General features: G+C 43.7%; 1 protein-coding gene across 1 annotated transcript in view; it reads left to right on the top strand.

The window, feature by feature from the left end:
* The window catches only part of LOC125437500 (cation channel sperm-associated auxiliary subunit epsilon-like), a 60166-nt gene that overhangs the window by 19579 nt on the left and 14184 nt on the right, over positions 1–26403 (top strand). The window contains exons 3-10 of the mRNA XM_048505077.1: positions 89–528; positions 8418–8476; positions 12095–12170; positions 15376–15428; positions 16991–17035; positions 22281–22311; positions 22396–22475; positions 22760–22859. Coding sequence (XP_048361034.1) covers positions 89–528; positions 8418–8476; positions 12095–12170; positions 15376–15428; positions 16991–17035; positions 22281–22311; positions 22396–22475; positions 22760–22859 — 884 coding nt within the window. The remainder of the gene's footprint in view (positions 1–88; positions 529–8417; positions 8477–12094; positions 12171–15375; positions 15429–16990; positions 17036–22280; positions 22312–22395; positions 22476–22759; positions 22860–26403) is intronic.

Here is a 26403-nt window from a genome sequence, read left to right as displayed (position 1 = left end):
AATTTGGTGTGATGGCAGTTGTTACAATATGGAAATTTAAATTAGCTAATTTATATTAAACTGTTGTTTGTTTGTTTTGTCTCTGCAGACTATGGTGGAAACACTATAATAAAAATGAAAAACAACGCCATGTTCTTCTTAAAATTTAAAATGAAAAATGTTATAAAGCTCCATGCTTGGGAAAACGAAAACAAAAACTGTATCTTGTATGTGAATCCAGAGAGTGGCTTTTATTTGCTGACAATCAATGGTTCTAACATTCATCGCCAAGTATATCCTCTGAGAACTGAAGTACTTAGTGCTACACAAATTTCACAAGAAGCCTGTCCATATATATCATTTCAACACAATATGAAATCAAATGTTTATTATGTGGATATGGGAAAGAATGTGACTTTTTGGATTCAGATAGTCTTTCTGGAAAATCTGGGATTATTTACCGAGGTTATAATCCACAGATCAAACTTGCTGAAACAAAAAGCGTATGTTAATTACGAAATAGCCCGTGGTATTTGTACTAAGAACAAGGTAAGTAGCTTTTGCGTTCAATGTATCCCAGTCAAAGCTGAATTGACCCTAAACTATACATCAAGTTTTTGGACTTTCTGTGTACTTTTAGTCTGTAGTCTTCTGTATGACAAAAAAATCATTTTATTTTAAAATCTAGTAGATATTTTGGTTTCACGTTGATTGGAAAGCTTCTATAATGGTAGTAACACACACACACACATATGTTACTACCATTATGGAAGCTTTCCAATCAATGTATATGTGTATATATATACATTATATGTATGTATATTTTATATATACACACACACATTATAAATATATTAAAATATATATTACTATATATGTATAGTACTATATATATATACACACATACTATATATGTACTATATATATATATATATATATTACCATACATTACTATATACATATATTACTATATGTGCATATATATATACACACACATTATAAATATATTACTATATCATGACAACAGATTCTTAAGCATTTATACAAATAACAAATGTTTGGTCATGATTCAGCATGTTGGAAGAAAGCCTAAATTTCATTTTTGGTACTCACTTGGGGACTGCACAGACCGGCAAGGGAGATGAAATTGCTGAGAATTTTCTAGCGCTTGAGGGGTGCTCTCCCTCCCACGCACAGCTTGCTGCCAAAATTGTCACATTATGTAGAAGAGGAGTTCCTCTGTCCTTCCATCTTTACCATGGAGACAAAACCTCAGCTTCACTGCTCCTGCTTCAAGTTGTTTCTTTGTTCTGTCAAGAATTTCAGAGTATATTCTGTCAAGAATTTCAGAGTATGTGTGTGAAATAGCAAAATTCTTTCTCAGGCTAGACCCTGGGAAGCAAGAAAGCCTATCATGGGAAGGCGTTATCACTTCCTTCTAGTGAGAGTCACCTAGGAACTCTTCTCACCTGTGGCTAACTCTTGATCAATCACTCACAAAAAGAAGGCTCTCAGACCATTTCCACATAGCACAATTACACCAGGGTAGACCCAGGATCATATATACTGGAGCTATTTTATCCCTGTTTCTGCCTCTGCACATCTCCCCCTTTCTTTCCAGGGACTGAGGCAGGACCAGGAGGTAATATTCCAATTTGTTCCGCACAGCCCAGGTCTTTTGTATTTACTTCATTGATAAAAGACAGAGGGTACAGCTCTCCCCCACCCCCCGCTTTCCCCTGCACGATCCACACCTTGCCGGCTCCAAAGGCAAGAGGGGACAGCTCTACCTCCCCCCACGCTTTCCCCTGCATGATCCATGCCTCGCTGGCTCCAAAGGCAAGAGGGAACAGCCCCCCCCCCCCCCCCGCTTTCCCCTACATGATCCATGCCTTGCCAGCTCCAAAGGCAAGAGGGAACAGGGAAAATATACCAGCTGCTCCCATGGTGTTTGCACAGCAGCGTGGTCACCTCAGGATCTTTTAAAAGAACTGCAAAACTGGTGATTTTTGAATATTGCAGGGTAAGGGAAATATCGCAGGGCAGCACTGGGGCAGGCCTGTGTTAGCGCTGGGAGCCATGTGGAATTCATGGCTGAACTGGGATATTTTTCTTGCTCACCCCGGGATATTTTGACCACGCAGAAACAGCCTCAGTCTAATCAGAATGTATTCAACAAGCCAATAACAACGGAGTTGAGAACCTTCAGAGTGCCTGGATTCTACCTTGACAAGAATAGATATGCAAAGAGACAAGATATTACCTAGGCCAATGGTTGCTGCAGATGATTGGAGGCTGCCCAGGCAGGGTGACCTCCTATGGAGGGAAGACAAAAGACATTTGGATCTTTATACCTCTTCCATTATGCACACATTATAGGATATACTTTCAAGTGGGAATGTTTTGCCCACTGGACACAGTCCAAAGGTCTTCACCTTGACACTTGCCCTTTACCTGACATTTTTCTATATTTGCTGTGGTTGAAAAAAACTGGTCCAGTCATCACTTATATCAAAGTACACCTAACTGCAATATCTGCATTCCATGCCCCTGTTGGTACTTGCACTGTGTTCTCAGTTCCTGAATCCAAGAGATTTTTGAGGAGTTTCAAGCCTTCTCTCCATGTTTGGAGTTTGTCTTTGGTCTTATCCCAAATTATTCCTAAATCTTTTGAGTCACTGGCAATGTCAGATTTGTCATTTTTGCATTATAAGATTGCTTTTCTGGTCGCTATAACCTCAACTCTGGGTTGACACCCCTTTACCAAGTTTCATTGTGATATAGAAGTTACACCCTAATTTAGAATTTAAACCTAAAGTAGTATCGCAGTTAGGCTTGATCAATATCCTAGAAATTAGGTAAAATTTGGATTTGGATTTATTTGGGCATAAAATTATCTGTATGCCCGAATAAGACAAATAACATATTTGGATCGGGTCTGTCTGATTTCTTTTGTATTTTTGGTGTTTTGCTTTTTAGCCTGCAGGGGGCACATTTTTAAAGCTACTGGCACCAACATTTCAGGGTCTCATCCAGAGGCTGTCCTGATGATACCACCTGCGTTTGGCGAAGTTTGGTTCAGGGGGTCTAAAGTAGCCCCCATCTCCTGTTAGCTCCCTTTGGAAACAATGGGGGATGGGGCACCCCCTTTGGGGGTCCATAACTTTGGCCCTCCTGAACCAAACTTCACCAACTTAGAGACACCATCAGATACATGAAGATACAACAATGAAAAAAGTTGCACCTACCTGTAATTGTTGTTCATCAAGTGTCTTCTGTGCAGGTACAGAATTCTCTCTCCTTTTCCCACTGTGGGCTGTCATTTGTTTGATAGGTTCTCTTCCATGGCAGCAAAGGGAGAACTGTGGGGGGACTGCTCTCCTCATCCCATTCATGTGGCTGTTTGGGTGGGAAACCAGCCTGCTGTCTGCTCTAAAGAGCACTCCAAGCTCTTTGAAGCTTCTTGAAGCCCTCTGGTCAGTTCTCCATAGCCTTCCTGTTCTTGTGCAGTCCCATGTGTATCTGCACAGAAGACACTTAATGAATAACAGTTGCAGGTACATGTTACTTTGTTTTTCATCCTACTTGGGATCTCTTCTCCAGAGCTAGCTCTCATAAAAGCACTTTCCCAAATGTCATAATACCAGAATTATCTGAGACAGGAACATATCCAAGGCTGGCAAAGCCCCCTCCCACTTAACCTGCAGCTCTGGGAGCAAGTGCGGGGCTTCAGCAACATCAGAGCTAGAGCCACCCTCATGCCCACCGTGAGTGCCAGGACCAAGCCAGGCAACTATAGCAATGTTTCAGGGCACAAACAACCCTCCCCATGGACATCTGTCCCAGCAGAGCAGTGTTGGAGGTTGCAACAGCAAACCAATGAAAACAACTGGGGAAGGCAGGCAGAATGAGGCCAGGCAGAGTCACCTGCCAAGAGCAACCTTAGATGAGTGGGGAAGCAAGAGGGAGGCCTTGCCAGCACATCAAGAGGCAGCTGGCCAGCGTGACACAGCCATCACAGCCAAGAGAACAGAAATAGGATGGAACATAATCCAGAGGAGGGCCCTTGAAGTGGGAAGGGATTAGTGATTTCCTGCAAGCAGCACTAACAAGCAGGAGATTATTGTGAAGCCTCAGACAAGGTGAGTCAGATAAGGGTGGGAAAACACAGGATAGTCTATTGACAGAAACTGAGCCTACCCCTAATTGGAAGGCATTGGCAGAGCCCAGGATGGCACCATTTCTAGGTGGGCTTTTATTCAGCACAACCCTAAAATATGGCAGGTCAGGCCCAGCCACACCCAAGCAGTCAGGGACTGGAGCAACAGGTGGGGATAGAGGGCTAATGATGATGTAAACCCCCTCCTCCTCTGGGCTGTGATGTGCATAGGGTGTGCTGAAAATTGAGAGGGCTCAAGGATGCACCCACACCAGACCCCAGAAGGTGGAGTCTGACAGAACATATCTGCATGGTTTAAATTGGTTGTAATTCATAACAGAAGAGTTACCAAATAGTTTTCTCAATTCCAATGAATCAACTAGTTTAAACATATCAACCCCAGTTATAAATGTATTGTACCAAGGAGAGATAACATTAGGAAGTCCTTTATTTAGAATAATGTTTTTGATAGGAGTCAGTGCCAGTGATGATATATACACTATTAGGTCCATTTAGCGTTCCTAAGTCTGGGGGAGTGGGGACCTGCCAGGCACAATCAGTGAAACTGTGATGTCCCATCTGGGAAAAATCTGAAGTAGCATCACGCCTCTCTAACTCTAAGAATCTCCAGAAACTCTATGGCTTTACTGTAGAGTTTCCAGTGATTCCTAGAAAGGTATGATGACACTTCCAGGTTACTTATGTTACTTGAAGCTGCAGTGGGAAATGACATCAAGGGATCTCCTGTTCCCCACTGGAGTGGTTGTGGTTGGCAAACCTGAACTTATCTATTTTTGTATCCTGTCCACACTTGTGGATGTCTGGATCTTGTTAAATATATGGGAAGAGGTAGTTGCTCTAAAAAAAAAAAATCAGCCTCTCCTGCCACATGAAAGGAAAACTAAGAGTTTCAGTTTTGACTACTTAAAAGAAACTGTACTACTAGATATAATTTATTTTATTTGTACCTCACCCCTTCCTGGCAAAGCCGGGAAATAATGAGGTTATGGCCAATTCTCTTTCTAGTGATCTCTTACATGTAGGTTTCCCAAACAAATTATATATCAGCAAAGGGATACTCCATACCTGTGATAGAAACTCAATTCTACACTATAACAGGCATTTCCCATAACGCTTTAAAAATTTCCTTATAAGTTTTTATAGCTTAAGAGAATTTTTATACCTTATAAGTTTTTATAGCTTAAGAGAATCTGTACATCTAGATGCAATTATGAGGTTGTATCTGATTCATCATTGGTCTTCTGTGCAGTCCCCATCTTCAGACAAGCCTTAGCGTCTGTATTCTAACTTTTATTCACTAAGGGGTACTGGACCATAAACAGGGGGCATTGCAGCCATTCCCACTCCAACAATCACCTGCCTAATGGAATATGCTCCCCTTCCCTCCATTTCTTTTTTTGTTGCCTAAGGGTCAGTTGTTCTGACTGAAGCTTGTGTGTTTGCTCTTCAGTTTTTCTTCGGTTTTGTCTGTGCTTTCCCCTTAGCTGTGTGTCAGTGCTGGGGTGTAGAGTGATGACTCCAAAAAATTTATTCAAGAAGTTTATCATATGAAGGATCAAAAAGACGCACACAGATGAGCATGAGTTCTACTTATTTTGTTTGGGAGCAGAACACAATGTGGTCCTGAGCAAACCATTTCAAAAGTCCATGCCCAAGGCATGAGCTGACAGGGTATTGAAACTGAAGACTGTGTTGTGGGAGAAGGCATTTTCCATGATGAACTCTCCATTGCAGCTGGGTCCTGCTTTGGCAAATGGCAAAGGGCCATTTGGGAGGGTCAGTTAACTCAGCACCTTGGGGTCTGATGAAGGAAATGCCCAGAGGACCCTCTCAGAACTGGTGCCAAAAAAGGTTAAAGCCAAGACCAAGCATAGAGAGAAAGGTAAATCTTCAAAGGAATCAGAACCAGAGGCTAAGGTGCACCATTTGGAACAACGGGATGTGGAAGTCATTGAGGTTCCTTTGCCTCCCCCAAAGATGCTTTTGGTTAGGTCACTTTCTTTGGCTGCAGTTCTATCTGCAGGGGAGATCAATATGGATCTGAGGACACTTGAAACCAGCACAATATTGTGCTGCATTGGTTCTGACAATTCAGTGCCACACAGCTAAGGTCAGGTACTCCTTTGCCTTTCTGTTGAGTCTCATCATGTTTACAGGAATGGTCAGAGTTTGTTTGCTGGAGGTCAGTTCTGAGGGCACTGTCAGTTCCAGGTATGTTGACAGAGGAGCACCATCATTTTTCTGACTCAGAGGAAGCAGAGCAAATGATGCATATGGCTGAGTCAGAGTTGGGTTCAGAAGCACCACCATCTGTTGGAGTTGAGGCAATTGGGCCTTGCTGTGCTATCAGTGAGAGTGCACTTAGCAGCTACAGCTGCATTTCTTAATCTGGTAAAGGCACATCTGTTTTTGCTCATGCCCTTACCAACAGTTTCTTAAGGGTTTAAATAATATGTATCCTTCTATGCCAAGAGTCCTTGTTTTTGGTTTTGACTTGGTTGATGTCTAAGCAGTTTGAGCCGCTAGCTAGGGTACCTCCAGTGCACCTATCTCATAAGGCCAGTTTCCTGGTGGCTATTAGTTTGGTCAGGAGGGTCAGAGAGCTGGTAACTTGAAGTGTGAAATAACTTTTTATGAGAGTATTTTCTGATGGAGTAGTCTTAAAGACTAGTCTTAGGTTTTATCCTAAGGGTTGTTCTTAAGTTTCATTTAGACCAGGATATAATTTTGCCAATGTATTTTCCTAATGCTTGCTCAGAGGTTGAAAGAAAACTGCATAGATGAGCTTTGGCCCTTTCCCCACTTACCTTTGTCCGAGGGTTGCTGCGCGCAATTCCCAGGGCGCGCAATTCCTGGCGCGTGCCCCGGCTTCCCGCAGGGTCATCAAAAGGCGCCATTTCAAACGGCGCCAGGAATTACGTGCGCTGAGGGGGCGCGAGAGAGGCAGCATCAGGGCAGCTGCGTTCTCGCCGCCCCTGAAGTGGGGAGTGCAGCTGGACCCCGTGCTACTTGAGGAGAGTAGCGCGGGGCTTAAGGTAAGTGGGGAAAGGGCCTTTGTTGTTCTATTTGGAAAGGACAAAAGAATTTAGAAAGGATAAGTTGTTGTTTATTTCTTACATGGGTGCTAACAAGGGAATGAGAGTATCATCTCAGTCTGTTTTGAGATGGATAGCGGATAAAGATGTGTTACCGTTTAGCTGGGGTCAGTCTTCCTTGGGGTTTTGTGTTTATTCCACAAGGACACAAGCTTCCTCAGCAATGTTTCTGTCCAAGAGATTTGCAGGGCTGCAACATGGTCCTCTGCAGAGAAGCTCATTAAGCACTGTGTGTTGATTTGGATGCCAGAAGAGAAGCATCAGTCAGGAGAATGGTTCTGCAGTTGATGTTCTGTTAAGGTCAGTGCAGAGCTTTGCCTGCCACCTGAGAAGAGTGAGCTTACTAAAATCCCAATATGGGAGTGCACAGAAGACTAATGATGAAGATGAGTGTTGCACTTACTTGTAACTGCTGTTCGTTGAGTGTCTTCTGTGCGAGCAAATGTCCCTCCTACCTACTCCTCAGTGAACCCTTGGTTGGTTGGCTTCTCAGGCAGGACTGAGGGAAGGAGCAGGCTGTTGGAACAGGCTGCATTGGAGCAGGCTGCAGGCTGCATGGCTCTAGTTGACAATACAGCACCCCCTAATGGATAAAGCTAGAATACAGATGGCTTGCACGTGCACAGTCCTCATTTTGTGCCTGTAAAGAAGACACTTGATGAATGGGAGTGAAAGGTAAGTATAATCCTGCCTTCACTTTCTGGAGGGTTTTTTTTTTTACAGTGTGGGTTTCCCAAACAGCTTCTTTAGCAGTCTAGGAGTTGAGCCAGCTGTATCTGAAAGACAAATGTATTTGAATAGATTCTTTATATCTTTTATGTATTTCCAAATGGCTAGGTTCACTTTTGAGTGATATACTTTTCATTTAATGGGCATGTTTGTGTGTGAAATCTTTTGTCTCCATTGTTTGATCTCTGGGTTTTCTATTTCATTTTGTTAGTGCAGATGTTTCAACATTCAGAATTACCAGATATTAATATTTTACATATTTTTAAGTTCTTGTTCTATTTTTATATCCTATGTATTTACTCTGGTTTCATAAATACTATCATTAATCTAGTCTTACAGATATGGCATGTTGGATATGCAGATAAAAATGTTATCCATATAAATCCATATAGTTCTATTTATTCATTATTGTTGTTGTCTCTTACCTCTTCCAGACAATAACATTTTATCATGACCAAGATTACAGTAAAGTATTCCATTATAGAGATACATTGTAAGTACAATCATTATTTGTTTTTAAATCCTGTACATAGCAGCAATCCTGAGGAGGGAATAGAGCCGCACTCCTGGCCTCCATAACCATATAGTTCAGGGGGAGGGAACCTTTAACACTCAAAGAGCCATTTGGACCCATTTTCCACGGGAAAAGAAACACTTGGAGCCGCAAAATTTTTTTGACATTTAAAATAAAGATAACACTGTATATATTGGGTTTTTTAACCTTTTACTCCGCTCATTCTGAGAAGCGCATGGATGCGTCCGCCCTGCTGCCTGCAGAGCGGGCAAGGATGGGGCCAGCAGCTTGGCCTCACCGGCCACCGGGAAAGCGCCCGCCCCGCTCCAATGGGGCGGGCGAGAGGGGAAGTCCTTGGAGCGGCCTCCCCGACTCCCGGGAAAGCGCCCGCCCCCATGACACAGCCCAGCCGGCCGCAGGCAATTGGTGCGCCCGCCCTGCTGCCTGCAGGGCGGGCAAGGATGAAGCTGGCGGCTCGGCCTCGCCAACCGCTGGGAAAGCGCCCGCCCCGCTTCAACGGGGCGGGCGAGAGGGGAAGCCCGCGGCGCAGCCCAGCCGGCCGTAGGCAGTTGGTGCGCCTGCCCTGCTGCCTGCAGGGTGGGCAAAGATGGGGCCGGTGGCTCGGCTCCTGGAGCCGCAGTGCAAGGGCAGAAGAGCCGCATGCTCTTCAAACCTCTTTGTTCAAGTATGAAAAAAGGATTCATCATGTAAAACTGCTGTGGCAAAAAACGAAGGGTGGTTCTGGACATTATTGTACACAAGCTATTATTGTACACAAGCTACTTTATTAAACATAAAGAGTATCAAAGCAAAAGGGACTAAAATCATCACCAGACATCAGCTTCTCCAATGAGAATAGCACAAACTAAGAACTGAAACAGGATTTTCTTCAAAGAAAAGGTATACAATAGTTTGGAACTACGGTCGTTAGTTTTGCATGATGGTGCCTGTGTACTTTGAATTGATTTTGCTAGACCATTTGTAATCAACATGTAGGCTGGCATAATCCTTATGTGGAGGGGGGTGAGATATTAATTCATGTGTCTTGTCATTGTTAAAGTACAGGGAGAAACTAATAATGTGAGATGTAGTATGCCATTAATATAGATTGTATACAAATAGGAAGCCATACCATTTCACCTTTGCAGAGAGAAAAAAATATGTAGGAGGTAGGCAAAAGCCCAATGGAAGAATAAATGTCACAATCACACAATCACAGTAACCTTTATTGGCATCAGGTATCAGACAGTGGTTATACACTATTATTAAATTATTAGATTTAAAATCATATGTTACATCTATGGATTTTGCCCTCCAACTTGACAGTTCATTAGTAAAAATATAAAATGGATTTACTCATAAAATTAAAACATGTAGAGACTTGTTACCATCCATATATCACTTCCTGTAGTGTGTTTCCCTGTTTACACATGAGGAGGCATTCACTGCCAGCTCCACAGCTATTTGCTGAAGTCTCAAGGGGCCTCTGGTTTTCCTGATTCTCTTAACTCCACCCATCAACTCTCTCTTAAAGGCACAAATCTCATCACACCTGGTAATTGAAAGATAAAGGGCTTTGTTAAGGCCCTTTAAATTGCAGTTATATCAATATACATATGATTGCAGTTATAGCAATGTTGTAGCTCGTCTCCAAAAATAGCCCCCCCCCCGGAAAGAAAGAGGCAAAGCAATTACCTGGACCCTCTGCTGAAGAATGGGACCATATCCTAGAACTGGTATCTCTCCCTCCCTCCCTCACACATTTCCTGCTGCTATTGCTGTGGGAGGAGAGAGAGGCTTAATCCATCAAGGGTTGTTTAGCCCACCATTTGAAATTCATCCTACAGACAACCCCCACCCCCGTCGCTGCCTGTTGTTGACTGCAATGGCTTTGGAAGTGAGAGTGCAAGGGAAATTGCTGATCTGCCACTTGGAGGTTTTCAAATGCAATAGAAGACAGCAAATTTCCAGCAATTATATTGCTATATCAATATAATAAATAAAAAATAAGTAATAACAAATCTGAGAGGGGGAAGGGGAGAGGTGTGCACAGGAGTGCAAGGGAGTGGAAGGCTGGTGGTGGGCAGAGGGAAGATGTCTAGGGCAAAGCTATGCTCACTGGCAAATCTCCCCTGCTCTGATGGTGAAGAAAATTAAAGTCATGCCTAAAGTGGTGTTGCTTGGTGTGGGGAGAATGGAAATCGAAAGCAGGGCTCAGGGAAATACATCCATATAAGAAATCTTGCTGTGACTGACATTCGCCTCTGATATTCAGCAGACACCTTGAACATAATGGGCATGAATTTATAAACTTGTATGACTACATATTCCTCATTTCAGCATCACAGCATTTGTATGCATTTGCATGTTCACGAAAAGTTGACCAAAGGCGTATGATTGGACTTAAAGGACTGTTAGTCTTGAATAAGAGAGAACAACCATCTTTAAACAGAGAATATTTTGGGCAAATGAATAGAATGTATTCAAGAGTTTCAACAGAAGTTGAGCAGTTTGTACAGACTCTGTCCAACTGGGGTATATTACAGAAACATCCCTGTTGCAGAGCTGATGGAAAAACATTACAGCTGGCCCTCATCAGAACCCACCGTTGTCTGGGCTCTGTTAAATGGTACAAATATTTGGCAATCTATCCCAGTTTAGGCGTAATACTAAAATAAAGTGGGGAGCATGGTGAGGTAGCACAGCTTAGAAGATATTGTATCCTGATCAAGAAGTCGTGTTTTAATTTCCCTCATAATTTCTTTGGAAGTAAACACAGAGGTGGGATCCAACCAGTTCTCACCACTTCTCTAGAAGTGGTTACTAATTTTTTCTGAGTGCCAAGAAGGGGTTACTAAAGCAACCTCCCTGCCCAATAGGGACTGGAGGTACGAGTGTGCGGCGGCGCCACTGTTTGAATCCCACCACCATTGGAACCTATTATTAAAATTTTTGGATCCCACCACTGAGTAAACATTTGAATAGTGATGATTCTTTCACTCTGGAGAAGATTGCTCAGTTTTTGTTACAGGTCCTGACCTTATGAGACTTATTTTATGTCTCTATTGTATGATCAATCTGTGCAAATAAAAGAACATTAACTAGATTTTTACAGAATAATAAGTTAGTGTGATGTTATCAGTAAGGTTTTGCTCTTAGACTGGGGTACCTGAGTTCAAAACCTAATTCACCATGAAGCTTACTAGGGCCTCGGGACACCCTAAAGCACCTCACAGAATATTACTAACTAAACTAGTAGAAAATGTGTTTAAAGAGGTGTCCTGAAGATCAAGTGGAGGAGCAGGAATATTTATGCCTCCTGAGCTTCATGGATTAAGTATGGGAGTGACAACAAGGAGAGTCTCTGGCCTCTATGCTCCGCTTGTAGGCTTTGCAAGGGCATCTGGTTGTCTACTGGGGGGATCCAGCACACCTATTCTTTGCAGTGTTTTTGCTTAGCGAAGAATTGAGCATAACAAAACTTCTGTGACTTAAAAACTTAAATATGGAGATTGGCAGTAGGTAAAAATAAGGGTCATGTTTAATTTTATTTAGGATCAGTTCTAGAATAAGTTTGAAATATAATATTTCCTACAGGCGTAAGTCAGCTGGTATTATGACAGTTGAACTGCAACCCTCTTCAACCGGACGACAATGTACTGCTTTCTCCAAGGTAAATTTTGGCATGTTTTAGCACAGTGGTGGCGAACCTTTGGCACTCCAGATGTTATGGACTACAGTTCCCATCAGCCCCAATTGGCCATGCTGGCAGGGGCTGATGGGAATTGTAGTCCATAACATCTGGAGTGCCAAAGGTTCGCCACCACGGTTTTAGCATAATGATACTGGGATGTAAAACAAATTTGACAAAGACTAATACATTTATTTGTGACATAAAATTTAATGGGTTAGAGTTCACTTCGTTAGATGAAACCAGTAATCAAGGCAGTGTTTCCCTTTTGGAAGCCTGGTAAGCAACCACAAAGCTAGCAAAACAGAATGAGGCGGCAAGATTCCTGCTCCTTGGAGCATTGCTCAAGTTACATGGCAGACAGATGCATTAAACTGTAATTCTATAGAGCAGTGATTTTCAATGTGATGCAATTGCTGGGGTGGATCCCTGAACTAAGAAACAGTTTGCTCAGATTTCAGCTTCCTTTCAGCCCACCACAGTTTTGAGGGACATCAGCATGATGTCATTCTCATTTCATACCATTTCTGTGTTTTTCCCCACTTTACAACAATATTGCCTTGACCTGATTTGATATGATCATTTTGGGAAGCTCTCATTCAAAACACCTTCCGACTCCATGTGCATAGGAAAGTATGCATTTTTGCAGGTTCCACCCTCATCAGTGCCATTTTCCTTACCTTAGTCCATATGGTGGCTTTTTCCCACACTCCCAATGGAGGGATTTCACAGGGTTAAAAAACAAAACAATAGAAGCTATAGAACTATAAAATTATAATTGCAGGATGTTCTAGCTGCTGCAATGTATTAGGTTACATCTGTTTTTTAAAGTAAGTTCTGTAGCCCTTTTTATTTTAAGTTTTAAGGGAGAAGATGCTAGCTGCACATTTGTTCTCCACAACCAAAAAAGCTAGAGACTTTTTAAAAAATGATATATTGGAAGTAGTACCCAATACATTATTATATAGTGCTATAGCTAGTACTTTTTTTAAGCCTGAAAAAGCCGTGTGGTGGTGGTGGTAGGAAGGAAGGAAGGAATCACAACCATAGAATGCTGAAGCAAGGAAACTTTGGAGCATCTTCTCTACAAATACGTTGGTGCCACTGCAGGTGCCTCTGTGTTTGTAGTAGCAGCAGCAAGAGCTACACACAAAAAGTCTCTGTGTGGAATTAACCTGGCATACTAACTACGTTGGTTCTTACATATCCCCAACACCACCCATTTACATGTGTGATCCTGTAGATTTGTACCAATGGTTTATACTGAAGTAATACTAAACTGACATATCCCTGGTGTACCTCTCTTCTACCAGTGAAGAGAATTTTGTTAGTAATATTCAATCCACATAACTTGCAGGGCACTGTGTCTGTTATTGAGAAGTGTTTCCTGAGAGTGAAAATTGCCCCTTCTAAAATGATAATCAAAAATGAAAATTGCGCCTGCAGCTTCCCAGTCCGAGGGCTGTGAATTTAAACAGACTGTAACAAAATGAATGTAGCCAGATGATAAGAACTGTAAACTTCAGACCTTCAGTGCAAGTTCTGAATAGTTTCTATTAAACAAGGAACTATCAACACAAAAGGAAAATCATGCTACTTACATCTGAAATTAAAAAAAACAGAACTCAAAACAGTCCTACATCTTGAACAGAACCTGAGTGCAACCACACCTCACACTCAGGATTAGCAATACAATCATTCCTTTCCATTAACAAGCCACATAACAAATGAAAGCTATAAATTCAGTAACAAAAATATTTACAAGTATCTAGTATTACAAAGATCAGCAGCGCTCAACACAGATTATTTGTCCAATTTTTACAGAGACATAGAAATAATCAGCATGAAAGTGAAGCAAATAACATACATTCCAATCATGCATTTAAATAGCAAATAGAAAATTGAAATAACATCACCATATTAGGACAGTGTTGCTTCTCCCCATTACATTGCCAGCCAAAATCCTAGAAGCCCCTGATACTAGGCTTAATTAAGTAAGCTTTGATTCAAACTAATAGGCAAAGAACTGAAAGGCTAACAGCGGAACCAATAACCCAGCAACAATACTAATTAGATGAAGGCAGATAGGTCTACATTTTGATTTAAACCAAAGGGTTCACCACAAAAACTTAGACTGATCTGCTTTCATCTAATTAGCAATTTCACTGCATAATGTTTTGTAGAAACTGGATGGATAATTTGCGTTGAGCAACTGCCACAGGATTTAAAAGCCACTTTTATCATGTAAGTATATAACTGGCACTACAGAATGGTAGGGAATCTTTCAATTAGAATTGTACTTACTAGTTTGCTGTTTATTTTTAGAATTCTGATTTACTTCAAGCCTAAAAAGATTTATTTGCAAAGCAAGATAATGTTCAAAAACTTGCAGCTTGAAGGGTACTTTAAGTTGTTTTCTTTGTTAAAGTGAGTTGTGCTGATCTTTGTAATTTTGGATACTTGTAAATATATTTTTGTTACTGAATTTATAGCTTTTGTTTATTATATGGTTTGTTAACAGCGTAGGATGCTTGTATTTTTAATTCCTACCCAGAGTGTAAGCCATGGCTGTGCCCAGGTTCTTTTCAAGATGCAGGATTGTTTTGAATTCTGCTTCTTTAATTTCAGACATGAGTAGCGTGATTTGTGTTGATAGTTCCTTGTTCAATAGAAACGTTTCAGAACTTGCATTGAAGGTCTGAAGTCTACTTATTCACAATTCTTAATATCTGTCTGGCCATAATGTTAAGTAAACATTTATTTTGTCACAGAATTAGTATAAATTCACAGTCCTCCAACTGGGAAGCTGCAAGTGCAGTTTTCATTTTTAATTACAGTTCTATGTACCTCCCCACCATATAGTAATTTTTTATAAAAACAAGACACAATCTTGTCACAGTTTAATTTCAGCAGAAAAGCAGCAAATAGGTTTTATTTAATTTGTAAAACATACAAAAACGTATACAGTAATTAAAATGTTCACATTTTAAAAGTTGCATGGATATAAAACATACAAAATGGCTGTCCAACTGTGGACTTTTAAAACTAAATCTGTGTTATATCACTGTACTATCCATTATTGTTATTGTTTTGGCAATTTCAGGGATATGGGCACATATGGAAATTAATCAACTGTGTTTTTAGAAAATTTTGTAGGAAAATATCTGTTACCTTGTGTTTTTTTCAGATATCTCATATTTATGTTGGCTGCCCTCCATCAAAACATGTAGTCATTAAAAAGCAAGTTGAAAAATTCTTTTTATTTTCTTATCCTATTATTTCAATCAGGTATTAGAGCCATAGAAGGATTAGATATTTCTGTCCAGTATTTTCATAGTTTATTACGGCCAATGACCCATACAAGCAACCATGTACAAATTACAAATACAGTATAAAATCAATTAACTAAATAATAAAGAAGTTTTGTAAATTAGCATGGCCATACCTCCCCAAGCCCCGCCCCTAGCCCCAGTGCTTATAAAAGCAGCTTTTCGAGGCCAGAGATGGCAGACTCCCCTGCCCAGCCTGCCCACCCCTACCCCCCACCCCCCGGCTGCGCTCCCAGTTTGCAGCCGGCCAGGCAGAGGGGTAGCTAGGGAAAATGGAGCCTGGTGCAAAATCTGAGGTTTGCGCCACCCCATGGGTGGCTGCTGTGATGCTGAAATCCACCCCCAAACAGCATCACTTTTAATGGTGTTTAAATTAGGGAGCCCAGATTCTCCTTTTAAATCCACCTTAAAGGGAGAATCTGGGGTCCCCAATTAAAACAACATTGAAAGTGATGCTGTTTTGGGGTGGATTATCCCCCATCCTGAAACAGCATCACTTTCAATGTTAAATCTGGGACCTCAGATTCTCCCTTTAAATCCATGCCGAAGGGGGTGGATTCAAAAGGAGAATCTGGGGAAATTTGGGGGGTGCCTGCTGTCAGGGGTCAATTGTTAAGCTAGCATCACCAAACTTTCAGGGTATCTTTAGGGGACTCTCCTGATGATACCACCCAGGTTTGGTGAAGTTTGGTCCAGGGGGTCCAAAGTTATGGACCTTCAAATTGAGGCCCCCATCTTCTATTAGCTCCCATTGGAAACAATGGGGGATGGGGCATCCCTTTTGGGAGTCCATAACTTTGGACCCCCTGAGCCAACCTTCACCAAACCTGGATGGTATCAGTAAGAGACTCTCCTGATGATACCACCTAGGTTTACTGCCCAATCAGATCCCTCAGTTCATCGGAGGGGAACCTGCTGGAAATCCCCAGCCTGAAGGATGTCCAGCTGGCTTCTACAAGGACCAGGTCCTTTTCTGTCCTGGCCCCTACTTGGTGGAACAAGCTCCCTAGTTAGATGAAGGCCCTGTGGGACCTAAATGAGTTCCGCAGGGCCTGCAAGACAGAGCTGTTCCGCCAGACTTTTCCATCGAACCAGCTGGACTGAGTACCACTCTGTAAGTTGGCCTCCCGTGGGATAAGGGGGAAGTCACCATCTTTGATGTTGTTATATTGGAGTTATACTGTTACATATTGTGATCTAGCTTTTGTGATTTTATGGTGTTATGGTTGTTTTTAACGTGTGTTTATATTGATTTTATGGATCGTTGTGCACTGCCCTGAGCCCTTTTTGGGATGGGTGGTAAATAAATAAACAAACAAATAAATAAATATCTTATCCATTTACACAGTATACCTTATTTTGTGAGCCTATTCATCAATGCCTGGCACACTTAGCTAATCATAATGCCTAGCAAGCTTGTGCTGATCATAAAAATATTTAAGTAATTATGCTTTTTTTGCTTTTTATCTACAGACCTTCAAGTTGTAAGAAGCAAAATTTCACTTTCACAATACCCAAGTAAGACCTTTACAGAATGGGTAGAAATAAATAGATTCCTTTTTCTGTATTTATTGACATATATGATTATAAGTTCTATAAATATACAGAGAATATATTGTAGACCCTATTTGGTTGGAAAGCCAGCATAAAAACATTTTAAAAATAATATAAATCTGTAGGAAGCAATCACACAGTTGACATTTTTGTCAGCTATGTTCTAATAATCTGTGAACCCAAATACACCATTCCTTCTTACAACAATAATCTGATGGGAGATAATCTATTGTGTGAAAATATATCTGTGTCATTATCAGTGACTGCAATCAATACCATTAAAATCCATGAAACTTTGCCACTGGCTGTATGTATTCATCCATCCATCCATCCATCCATCCATCCATCCATCTACAGAAGTTATTCTCTGTTCCCGCACACCCTTCCAACCCCTTGAAAAATAATTCCCAGGGTAGTAATACCCATGAAGAGGAATAGCTGTGTGGGCTGGCAAATGGAGTGAGGAAGGACAAGGGGATGAAATCACACCTCCCTTTTTAACAAGAGCATCTCCAACCCCTTGTCAGGGATTATCTATCCATCTATCCATCCATCTATCTATCCATCCATCCATCTATCCATCCATCCATCCATCCATCTATCCATCTATCTATCTTCTATCATCTATTTATCTTTTTATTTAATGTATACCCCAGTTTTCTCCATAGTGGAGATCCAAAGCAGCTTACATCATTCTCCTCTCCTCCATGTTATTCTCATGGATACCTTGTGAGGTAGGTTAGATTGGGAATTTAAGTCTTGCCAAGGTCACCCAGCAAACTTCTATAGCACAGCAAAGCTTGGGTCTCTCAAATCCTAATAAGGAATGTGAGAGAACCCTGTGTGGTCCTGTTCTTCCTGCCTCTGTAGAGATATTTTTTCCTGCTAGCTTTATTAGCAGTTCTCCAGCTGTACTCCTTCCTTCTCCTGGATAGTGTAGGCCATCTTGTTTGGGTTGTTCTCTACTGTCAATCAAGGAGGCAGGAAATATACTTTGGTCACTTCCTGTAGGCGGGTCATAGCCGTCTTGCCCCAGTATCTTCCTGCCTTGTCAGGGAGTGCAGCAAATTCAACAGGCTCTTTGCTTATTGATAGGCTTTGTGTCCTTTGGATCCCAAAAACTCCTTTCTGTGTCTGTGAGAGTTTGTAGTCTTTTTTCCTTGTAACTCTGTGTCTGTTGTCCCTGCCCTCCTTGTGTTTTCCTTTTCCCTCCAAAAAAGCCGTCCCTTCAGAGGGATTCTGCCGCTCGGCAGCGGAGAACACGGAGGGCAGTGACCAGGTCTGTCAGTTGAGCCTCCCGCTCTCCCCCGCGCAGCCGAGTGGCTGAGAGGGAAGTGCGCACTGGCCGGTCCCAGGGCAGCCGTGGGGCTAGCCAGCGGGCCTCTTCATCATCGCCCTCTTGGCGCGCAGGTTGGCGCACACGCTCGACCAGCCCCTGTACAGGGTGCCAGGGAGTGTCTGGGCGTGAGAGCCGCGGTCCCAGAGCAGCCGTGGGGCTAGCCAGCAGGCCTTTTTGCCATCGCCCTCTCGGTGCGCAGGTAAGTGCGCACACTTGACCAGCCCCTGTTCAGGGTGCCAGGGAGTGTCTGGGTGTGAGAGCCGTGGCTGCAGCCACGAAGAGGGGAGGCACCAAGAGGACGGCGGGTCATCTTCCCGCCTTGATCCCATTTCCAACTCGGCAGCCAATGGACGCCTCTGCGGCAGAGGCCTCCAATCCAGCTGGACTCTCCAGGCAAGAGGGAGAGAGGAGGGGGAAGGAAAGCAACATGGCAGATGCCATTCCCTCGAAGTGGAGCGTTTTCTCTCCTCACCGGCTGGAAGTCTTAATGTGTTCCTCCATCAGGGAGGCGGCCTCTAAGCAGCTGCAGCCATCCCCTGCCCTCCCTCCTTACAGGCAAAGGCCTTGCTCTAGATCCAGATCCCCCATTCCCCATAGGAGGGATAGTGACTGGCTGACTCCTATGTATAACTCAGAGGGCAGTGACATACCCCCTCACAACACAAGAAGGGATTAGTAATCTGTTTCTACTGTTCAGGAAGGACATTTCAGATATCAGTGTTGCAGGTTTCAGAAACCTCACGCTCAGTCCCCAAACAAAAAGGTCCAAACTGTCAAATGGGCTGATTCTGACCCAAAGCCAGTTGCTAAAATGCAGGAGGCCCAAACTGTCGGTGCAGCTAATGTATTACAGGTCTCGACGGCTCAGGAAGGAATCAGTAAGATTTATGGAGCCTGTGACAGGGGCTGAGGTGACTCTGATAAACCCCCAGTTTGTACAGAAGATCAGAGTGTACTAGACCAAAAAATTAAGGTCAGAGGGATCAGTAGCCCAGCCCTAAGGCGAAATTGGCTGAAGCCCCAATAACATACAAGGACTTCCATGGACATTGGACGAGGGAGTCTATGGAGGTATTTAGATCACAATTCTATTGGGAATGCTACAGCTTGACAAGCTAAACCTATGAATGAAATCTCTGGAAATTAGGAAGGCTTCAGTTAACACTAGGCCCAAATCTCTGACAGTGCAGTGGAGACCGAACAGGGACACCTAGAGGAGAATGCAGAAGTGAGCTGAGTATCATTCTGCCAGTCTGTAATGCTGAAGGCAGCCGTAGCTTCCAGAGAAGTGATACAGAGTGTCTATGAGGAGAATGTGTGCTGCTGTTTGGGAAGCTAGAAACCAGTTAGTCATCCCCAGAAAGTATTAAATGCAGCTGTCAGAGTTAACGCACAAAACCAAAATGTTAGCCCACTTAGGCATTAGCAAAACCTGAGTGAGGCAGCAAGCTATCATTTATTGGCCTAACAATGGGGAAGGACATCCATGAATTCTGCAATCCTGTCCTACGTGACAGCTGGTGGGCAAGCCAAAGTATAAAGGCAGAACTCCTTTGCATTCTGCGGGCGGAGGCATTTCCAGGACCCTACGGATCCAGCCTATAACTGCCCTGGCTACTGAGTAGGACGGGACAAGAGTTCTCTTAGCTGAGGCCAGCTATTCATCGGCCCTTCTGAGGGACACCTTTGAACGCTTATCTGGGGTGTCCTTGATGTTCCCCTCACTGTCCCTTGAGACCCAGTCCCCCTGGTTGGAGGGCTTCCACGGGACATCTACTAGGAGCATTTGTAACATCCTATGGGGTTCCATTTGAAGCACCTCAGTGAGGGGGAGATTGATCTGACCTCCGATAACTTTTCAGAGCCGGAAGACCAGGATTCTGACGTGGCTGAGGACTCAAATTCCTCCAGTGCAGCGAAAGCCATTCAGGGTTGCCCTAGGGGCCTTTCCTCAGTTTTCCCAGTGGAGGAGGAGATCTCCTATTTTTTCCCTTTGCTTGAGGCAAGTTCAACAGACAATGGGATGGAATTACGGCAAACAAGTTTTCCCCCAGTTTTTTTTTTCAGAAGCTGTACCTGGCTCCTGACCACCTTAACAGTCTTATCAAAACCCACTGGTCGAAGGGCCAGTGGCTGCGTTTCTCTCGGGTGGTCTGGTCTAGAGGGACAGAGGGGGAAAACTAAGGGATCCCCTGGATAGAAAGGCAGACTACAGCCTTAGCAGGGTCCATGAGGGCACTGCTATAGCTTCTAGGATCCTCACCCCCTCTGTGACGGCAGCTAGATCAACTATCATCTGGCAAAAGCGCCTTCTAGCAATCATTCCTCCTGAGGACCAGGGCCTCAGAGAGGGTACCGAAAGGGTACTCATGGCTGTCGCCTTCTTAGTGGATGCCACCCTAGATGCCCTTTTGACCACTTCACGTATAATGGCAGCGTCCTTGATGGCGTGCCGCCTACTTTGGTTTAAGCCATGGCAGGTGGAACCCATTCTAAGACTGTGGTTCCAGTTTTGATTCTCAGGGGGGTGCCCTCTTTGGTTTGGAGTTTGATAGGATCCTGGTTGAAAACAAAGATAACAAGAGAGCCATGCCCAGACCTGTCAGGTCAGACAAACCCAGGTTTACACCCAAGCCGGCCTTTAGGGCCTCTCCCTAATGCTCTCCCCTCTACCTGGAGGGAAGGACAGCGGGCTGGCAGACGCAACCCTTTTCTCAGACTAGAGCTTCTGTGGCTTAGTTGGGTAATTCAGCCTTTGTGTTGCAGTCTAAAAGCTTGCCGGTTCTAGTTCTGCCAGGGATGAATAATTTTAAGTGGCAGGATTTTAGCGGCCGGAGAATGTGAGTCCCTGTTTATTAACATGGTTCCCCCTAAGGTAGGTGAGGCCATAGCCTCTGTGATTGTTAGTTCCAGCATTAGGACATGCGTCATTGAGATGCACAAGGCCAGCTGTCTACCGGTTCCCAGTGGCATCACGGCCCACTCTACCCAGACTTTGGTCAAGCACGTGTCCCTAGAATAGATATGTAGGGTGACCACTTGGGCCTCTCCCTTCTCCCTTTGTGAGGCACTGTAGGTTGACTTCTCTGGATGCCATTCAGGCCTCCTTTGGAAGGAGAATCCTGGAGCACATTATCGGAGATTAACAGAACCCACCCTATGGATCACTACTTGGGGAGTACCCAAACAAGATGGCCTACACCATCCAGGAGAACGACCCATTGGATACTCACCGTGAAGGGGTCTTCTCCTGGATGGTTGTAGGCCATCTTGGCCCTCCCTGTTCTCGTTCTTCTCCGGTAATGTGTTTCATACCTAAAATCGCAAGGTTAACATTCCAAGATAGAGTTTCAGAGCCTGTAGAGAATTCCTTTGAACTTTGGTCCCTTCCAGAGGTTGTTAGGTTAGGTTTGTTTTTTCAGCATGTTATTGTGTGTTTGGTTGTGGTTCCATTGTTCTTGTCTCATTGTGGTGAGTCTGATCCTCGGCTAGTCAGATACTGGGGCAAGACGGCTACTACCCGCCTACAGGAAGTGACCAAAGTATATTTCCTGCCTCCTTGATTGACGGTAGAGAACAACCCAAACAAGATGGCCTACAACCACCCAGGAGAAGACCACTTCACGGTGAGTATCCAATGGGTCGTTCTGAATACTGAGCAGCTTTTTTTCTGAAGGGTAAAGAGTCAACTTATCTAGTTCTGAGGACTGAAGAGTATTGAGCAATTGCAGAGGCACTAAAACAATTTTGAACACTTGCTCTAAAATACTTTTTTGAAAATATGAAGTTCAACCCATCCACATGTCTGTGGGCAAGGACTTGTCAAATACAACATAATTACAACCAAACAATTTATTTTCCCCACATTAGGGAATATCTATGGAACAGTAAAGAAGACTTGGTAAGCATTATGCATTTTATTTCAGTGATTTATTAATGCAAATGCATTAGAAGAAAATCTATACTAAATAATCTTTCTCCCTAGGAAACAAAGTACAATGAAAAACTATATGGTTGCCTGATACATGCTTTTTATGAAACGCCATTTCGTCCTACTGTTTCCTTGTAAGTACTGTTGAAATATTGTGGACATCCATGAAATAGATGTATTAGAAAAGACATAGACACCTTTTGTTTGTGCCCTCTCTTACCCCCACCAGGTATACAGGAATAAAATTTGCAGTATAGTTGAACCCTTGATAAACCATCTCTGCTAGTCTTGTGTGTGTTGTGATCATTAGTGGTAAATATTCTATCCCACTGTCTGCGGCTGAATTGAGATGTTAGATGTCCTGTATGTTTTTACTGTTTTATACATAGTCATTATATTGTCTTCCTATTATTTTCAGATTTGAACACAAGAAATTTGTTCAGTTTGTTGAGTCAGAATATGTACTGTGGGAGGTTAATGGCAGGACTGATTTTTTCTACAATACAACTATGACACAGGTAAGTGGATATTTATACACAGAATAAAATGTGGATTTGGTTGTTTGAATACTTCATTAAAATGTATGTTGACTGAATCACTTTTCACACAGTTTACAGTGGTGGCAGCCGCTGTAAAGATATCATCAACTTTATGAAGACTATGCCTTCATGTCTTTTAGAACACTGTCTCTTATTCCGCAGTTCCCTCCCTCCTACCGGACAACAATTCCTAGTTTCCCCTGTGACTGGACCAGGGGTCTGCAACCTGTGGCTCTCCAGATGTTCATGGACTACAAATTGGCCATGCTGGCCGGGGCTGATGAGATTTGTAGCCCATGAACATCTGGAGAGCCACAGGTTGCAGACCCCTGGACTAGACCCTATTGCAGTGGTGGGATTCAAATAATTTAACAGCCGGTTCCAGTGGTGGGATTCAACTGATTTAACAACTGGTTGTTTACAAGCACCATTTTAACAACTGGTTCTGCCGAAGTGGTGTGAACCTGCTAAATCCCACCACTGCCCTTGGGTATATTGTTATATATTGCATTTGTTTTTAAGTTATTGTTTTATAATGTTTGTTTATTTATTTGCTTGTTTGTTTATTAGATTATAGACCGCCTAATCCACAAAGGGCTCTAGGTAGTTAACAATGCAATAAAACCCAATACATTAATTAAAACATCTAAAAACATTTGAAGTTCAGTATGCAGCATCATATCGGTGGCACCTGGTCTTAAGGCCGGCCTTAAGGCTGGGAGGGGCTGGCAGCGCCCAAGATGAAACCAGCGGGGGCACTGCCAGAGATGACAAAACCATGGCAGGGCCTCACAAGGGGGCAGCCAATCCGCGGCCAACCTCACCAAAAGCCCGGTGGAACAGCTCGGTCTTACAGGGCCCAGACAGCTGGGGAAATAGTGTTCCACCAGGCAGGGGCCAGGGCTATAAGGGCCCTGGCCCGGGTAGAGGCTAGCTGCATCATCGAAGGGCTGGGGACTTCCAGCAACTCCGCTGTTGCAGAATGCAGCGGCCTATTCGGGACATATGCGGTAAGACGGTCCCAGAGGTATGAGGGCCCCGAGCCGCGAAGGGCCTTGAAGGTTAATACCAGCACCTTGAAGACGATCCGGAATTCCCCGGAAGCCAGTGCAGGCAGCGTAGCATGAGGGTAATATGATCTTGATAAATACCCCCCGTAAGAACCCGAGCCGCTGCATTCTGGACCAGCTTCAACTTCCGGGTCAGTCTCAAGGGAAGGCCCACGTAGATCGAGTTACAGTAGTCCAACCTTGAGGTGACCATCGCATGGATCACAGTGGCCAGGTCAGCCTGGGAGAGGTAGGGGGCCAGTTGCCGGGCCTGGCGAAGATGAAGAAAAGCTACCTGGGTAACATGGATTCCTCCCTTTCTATGGAGGGCCAGGTGGCCCATGTTACCCAGGTAGCTTTTCTTCATCTTTGCCAGGCCCGGCAACTGGCCCCCTACCTCTCACAGGCTGACCTGGCCACTGTGATCCATGCCTCCTTCAACCCACCCGTAAACACTCCTTGCTCAAGGGAGCCGTGGTTGATATTCAACAGGTGGGGTCGTAACTCCTCCCAGCAAGCTTTTATCAGCCATTGGGAGGGCATGCTGGGATCCAGAAGGGGACAGGTGAAGTAGGTCTAACAACAGCAGCTAGGGACACTGCTCGAGCAGCATTACTGGACTCGGGCGAGCAGGGAAAAGGCCCGGTCCCATACGAGGGACCTGAGAGGAGTGGCGAAGCGGGGCCTCGAAGTTCCCTAACTGTATCTATAAGAACATAAGAACTAGCCTGCTGGATCAGACCAGAGTCCATCTTAGGTCCCAGCACTTTCTGCTACTCGCAGTGGCCCACCAGGTGCCTTTGGGAGCTCTCACATGCAGCAGGATGTGAAAGCAATGGCCTTCTGCTGCTGCTGCTCCTGAGCACCTGGATGCTGCTAAGGCATTTGCAATCTTTAAGATCAAGGAGAAGATCCAAGATTAGTAGCCAGCCATAGATCGAGCTTCTCCTCCATAAATCTGTCCAAGCCCTTTTTAAAGCTATCCAGGTTAGTGGCCATCACCACCTCCTGTGGCAGCATATTCCAAACACCAATCACACGTTGCGTGAAGAAGTGTTTCCTTTTATTAGTCCTAATTCTTCCACCCAGCATTTTCAATGAATGCCCCCTGGTTCTAGTATTGTGAGAAAGAGAAAAATTTCTCTCTGTCGACATTTCTACCCCATGCATAATTTTGTAGACTTCAATCATATCCCCCCTCCAGGCGTCTCCTCTCCAAACTAAAAAAAAGGAGTCCCAAAGCACTGCAGCCCAGCCTCTCCTCATAAGGAAGGTGCTCTAATCCTTCAATCATCCTCGTTGCCCTTCTCTGCACTTTTTCTATCTCTTCGATATCCTTTTTGAGATGTGGCGACCAGAACTGAACACAGTACTCCAAATGCGGTCGCACCACGGCTTTATATAAGGGCATGAGAATCCTTGCAGTTTTATTATCAACTCCTTTCCTAATTATCCCCAGCATAGAGTTTGCCTTTTTCACAGCTGCCATGCATTGAGTTGACATTTTGATGGAACTATCAACTAATTTTATTTTATTTATTTATTTTATTAAACTTTTATACCGCCCCATCCCCGAAGGGCTCTGGGCGGTGCACAACATATAAAATACAATATAAAATGATAACATATAAAAGCAGCGATAAAAATTTCCAAGTCTTAGTCCAATTTTAAAATTCAAAAATTTGAATTTAAATTTGAGTGTGAGGTGGCGTCCAGCAATCCAATAACATAAAGTCCCTCCCTCCCCACGAAAAAGGGAGGCATGGTGCTAAGACACCCAAGTTTGTAAGACAGGACTTGCCTCTTCAAAAGCCATGCTGACTCTTCCTCAGCAGGTCTTACTTTTCTACATGTTTAATAATTTTATCTTTATTTTATTTATTTATTTATTTATTTTATTATTTGATTTAGTATACCGCCCGATCCCCAAAGGGCTCAGGGCAGTGAACAATATAAAAGCATGTATAAACATAAACATATAAAAGTTTAAAATTTACCTTCTAAAACAGTATCCCACGAACCTATATGCAACCCTCCCAAGAAGAATGATGGGTCCCGATGATGTTAGGGACCCTATCCAGCAGGGGGGAGGATGAAAGCAGGGCACCCTCAGCGGCTGGTCTCTCCGAAGGCCCGGTGGAACAATTCGGTCTTGCAGGCCCTACGGAACTCTCCAAGGTCCCGCAGGGCCCGGACAGCAGGTGGTAGAGTGTTCCACCAGGCAGGGGCCAGAGCCGTAAAGGCCCTGGCCCGGGTGGAGGCCAGCCGCATCATTGAGGGATCTCCAGTAAATTGGCCTCTGCTGAGTGCAGAGGTCGACTCGGGACATATGGGGTAATGCGGTCCCTTTAATGATAGATTCTACTAATTTACCAGGAACAGATGTCAAACTGACTGGCCTGTACTTTCCTGGGTCCCCCCTAGACCCTTTCTTAAAGATTGGTGTGACATTGGCCATCTTCCAGTCTTCAGGG

This window comes from Sphaerodactylus townsendi, linkage group LG01 (assembly GCF_021028975.2).
Source record: "Sphaerodactylus townsendi isolate TG3544 linkage group LG01, MPM_Stown_v2.3, whole genome shotgun sequence".
Classification (NCBI taxonomy): domain Eukaryota; kingdom Metazoa; phylum Chordata; class Lepidosauria; order Squamata; family Sphaerodactylidae; genus Sphaerodactylus; species Sphaerodactylus townsendi.
Note: the sequence above shows the minus strand (reverse complement) of the source record. Positions and strands in the feature narration are given on the sequence as shown.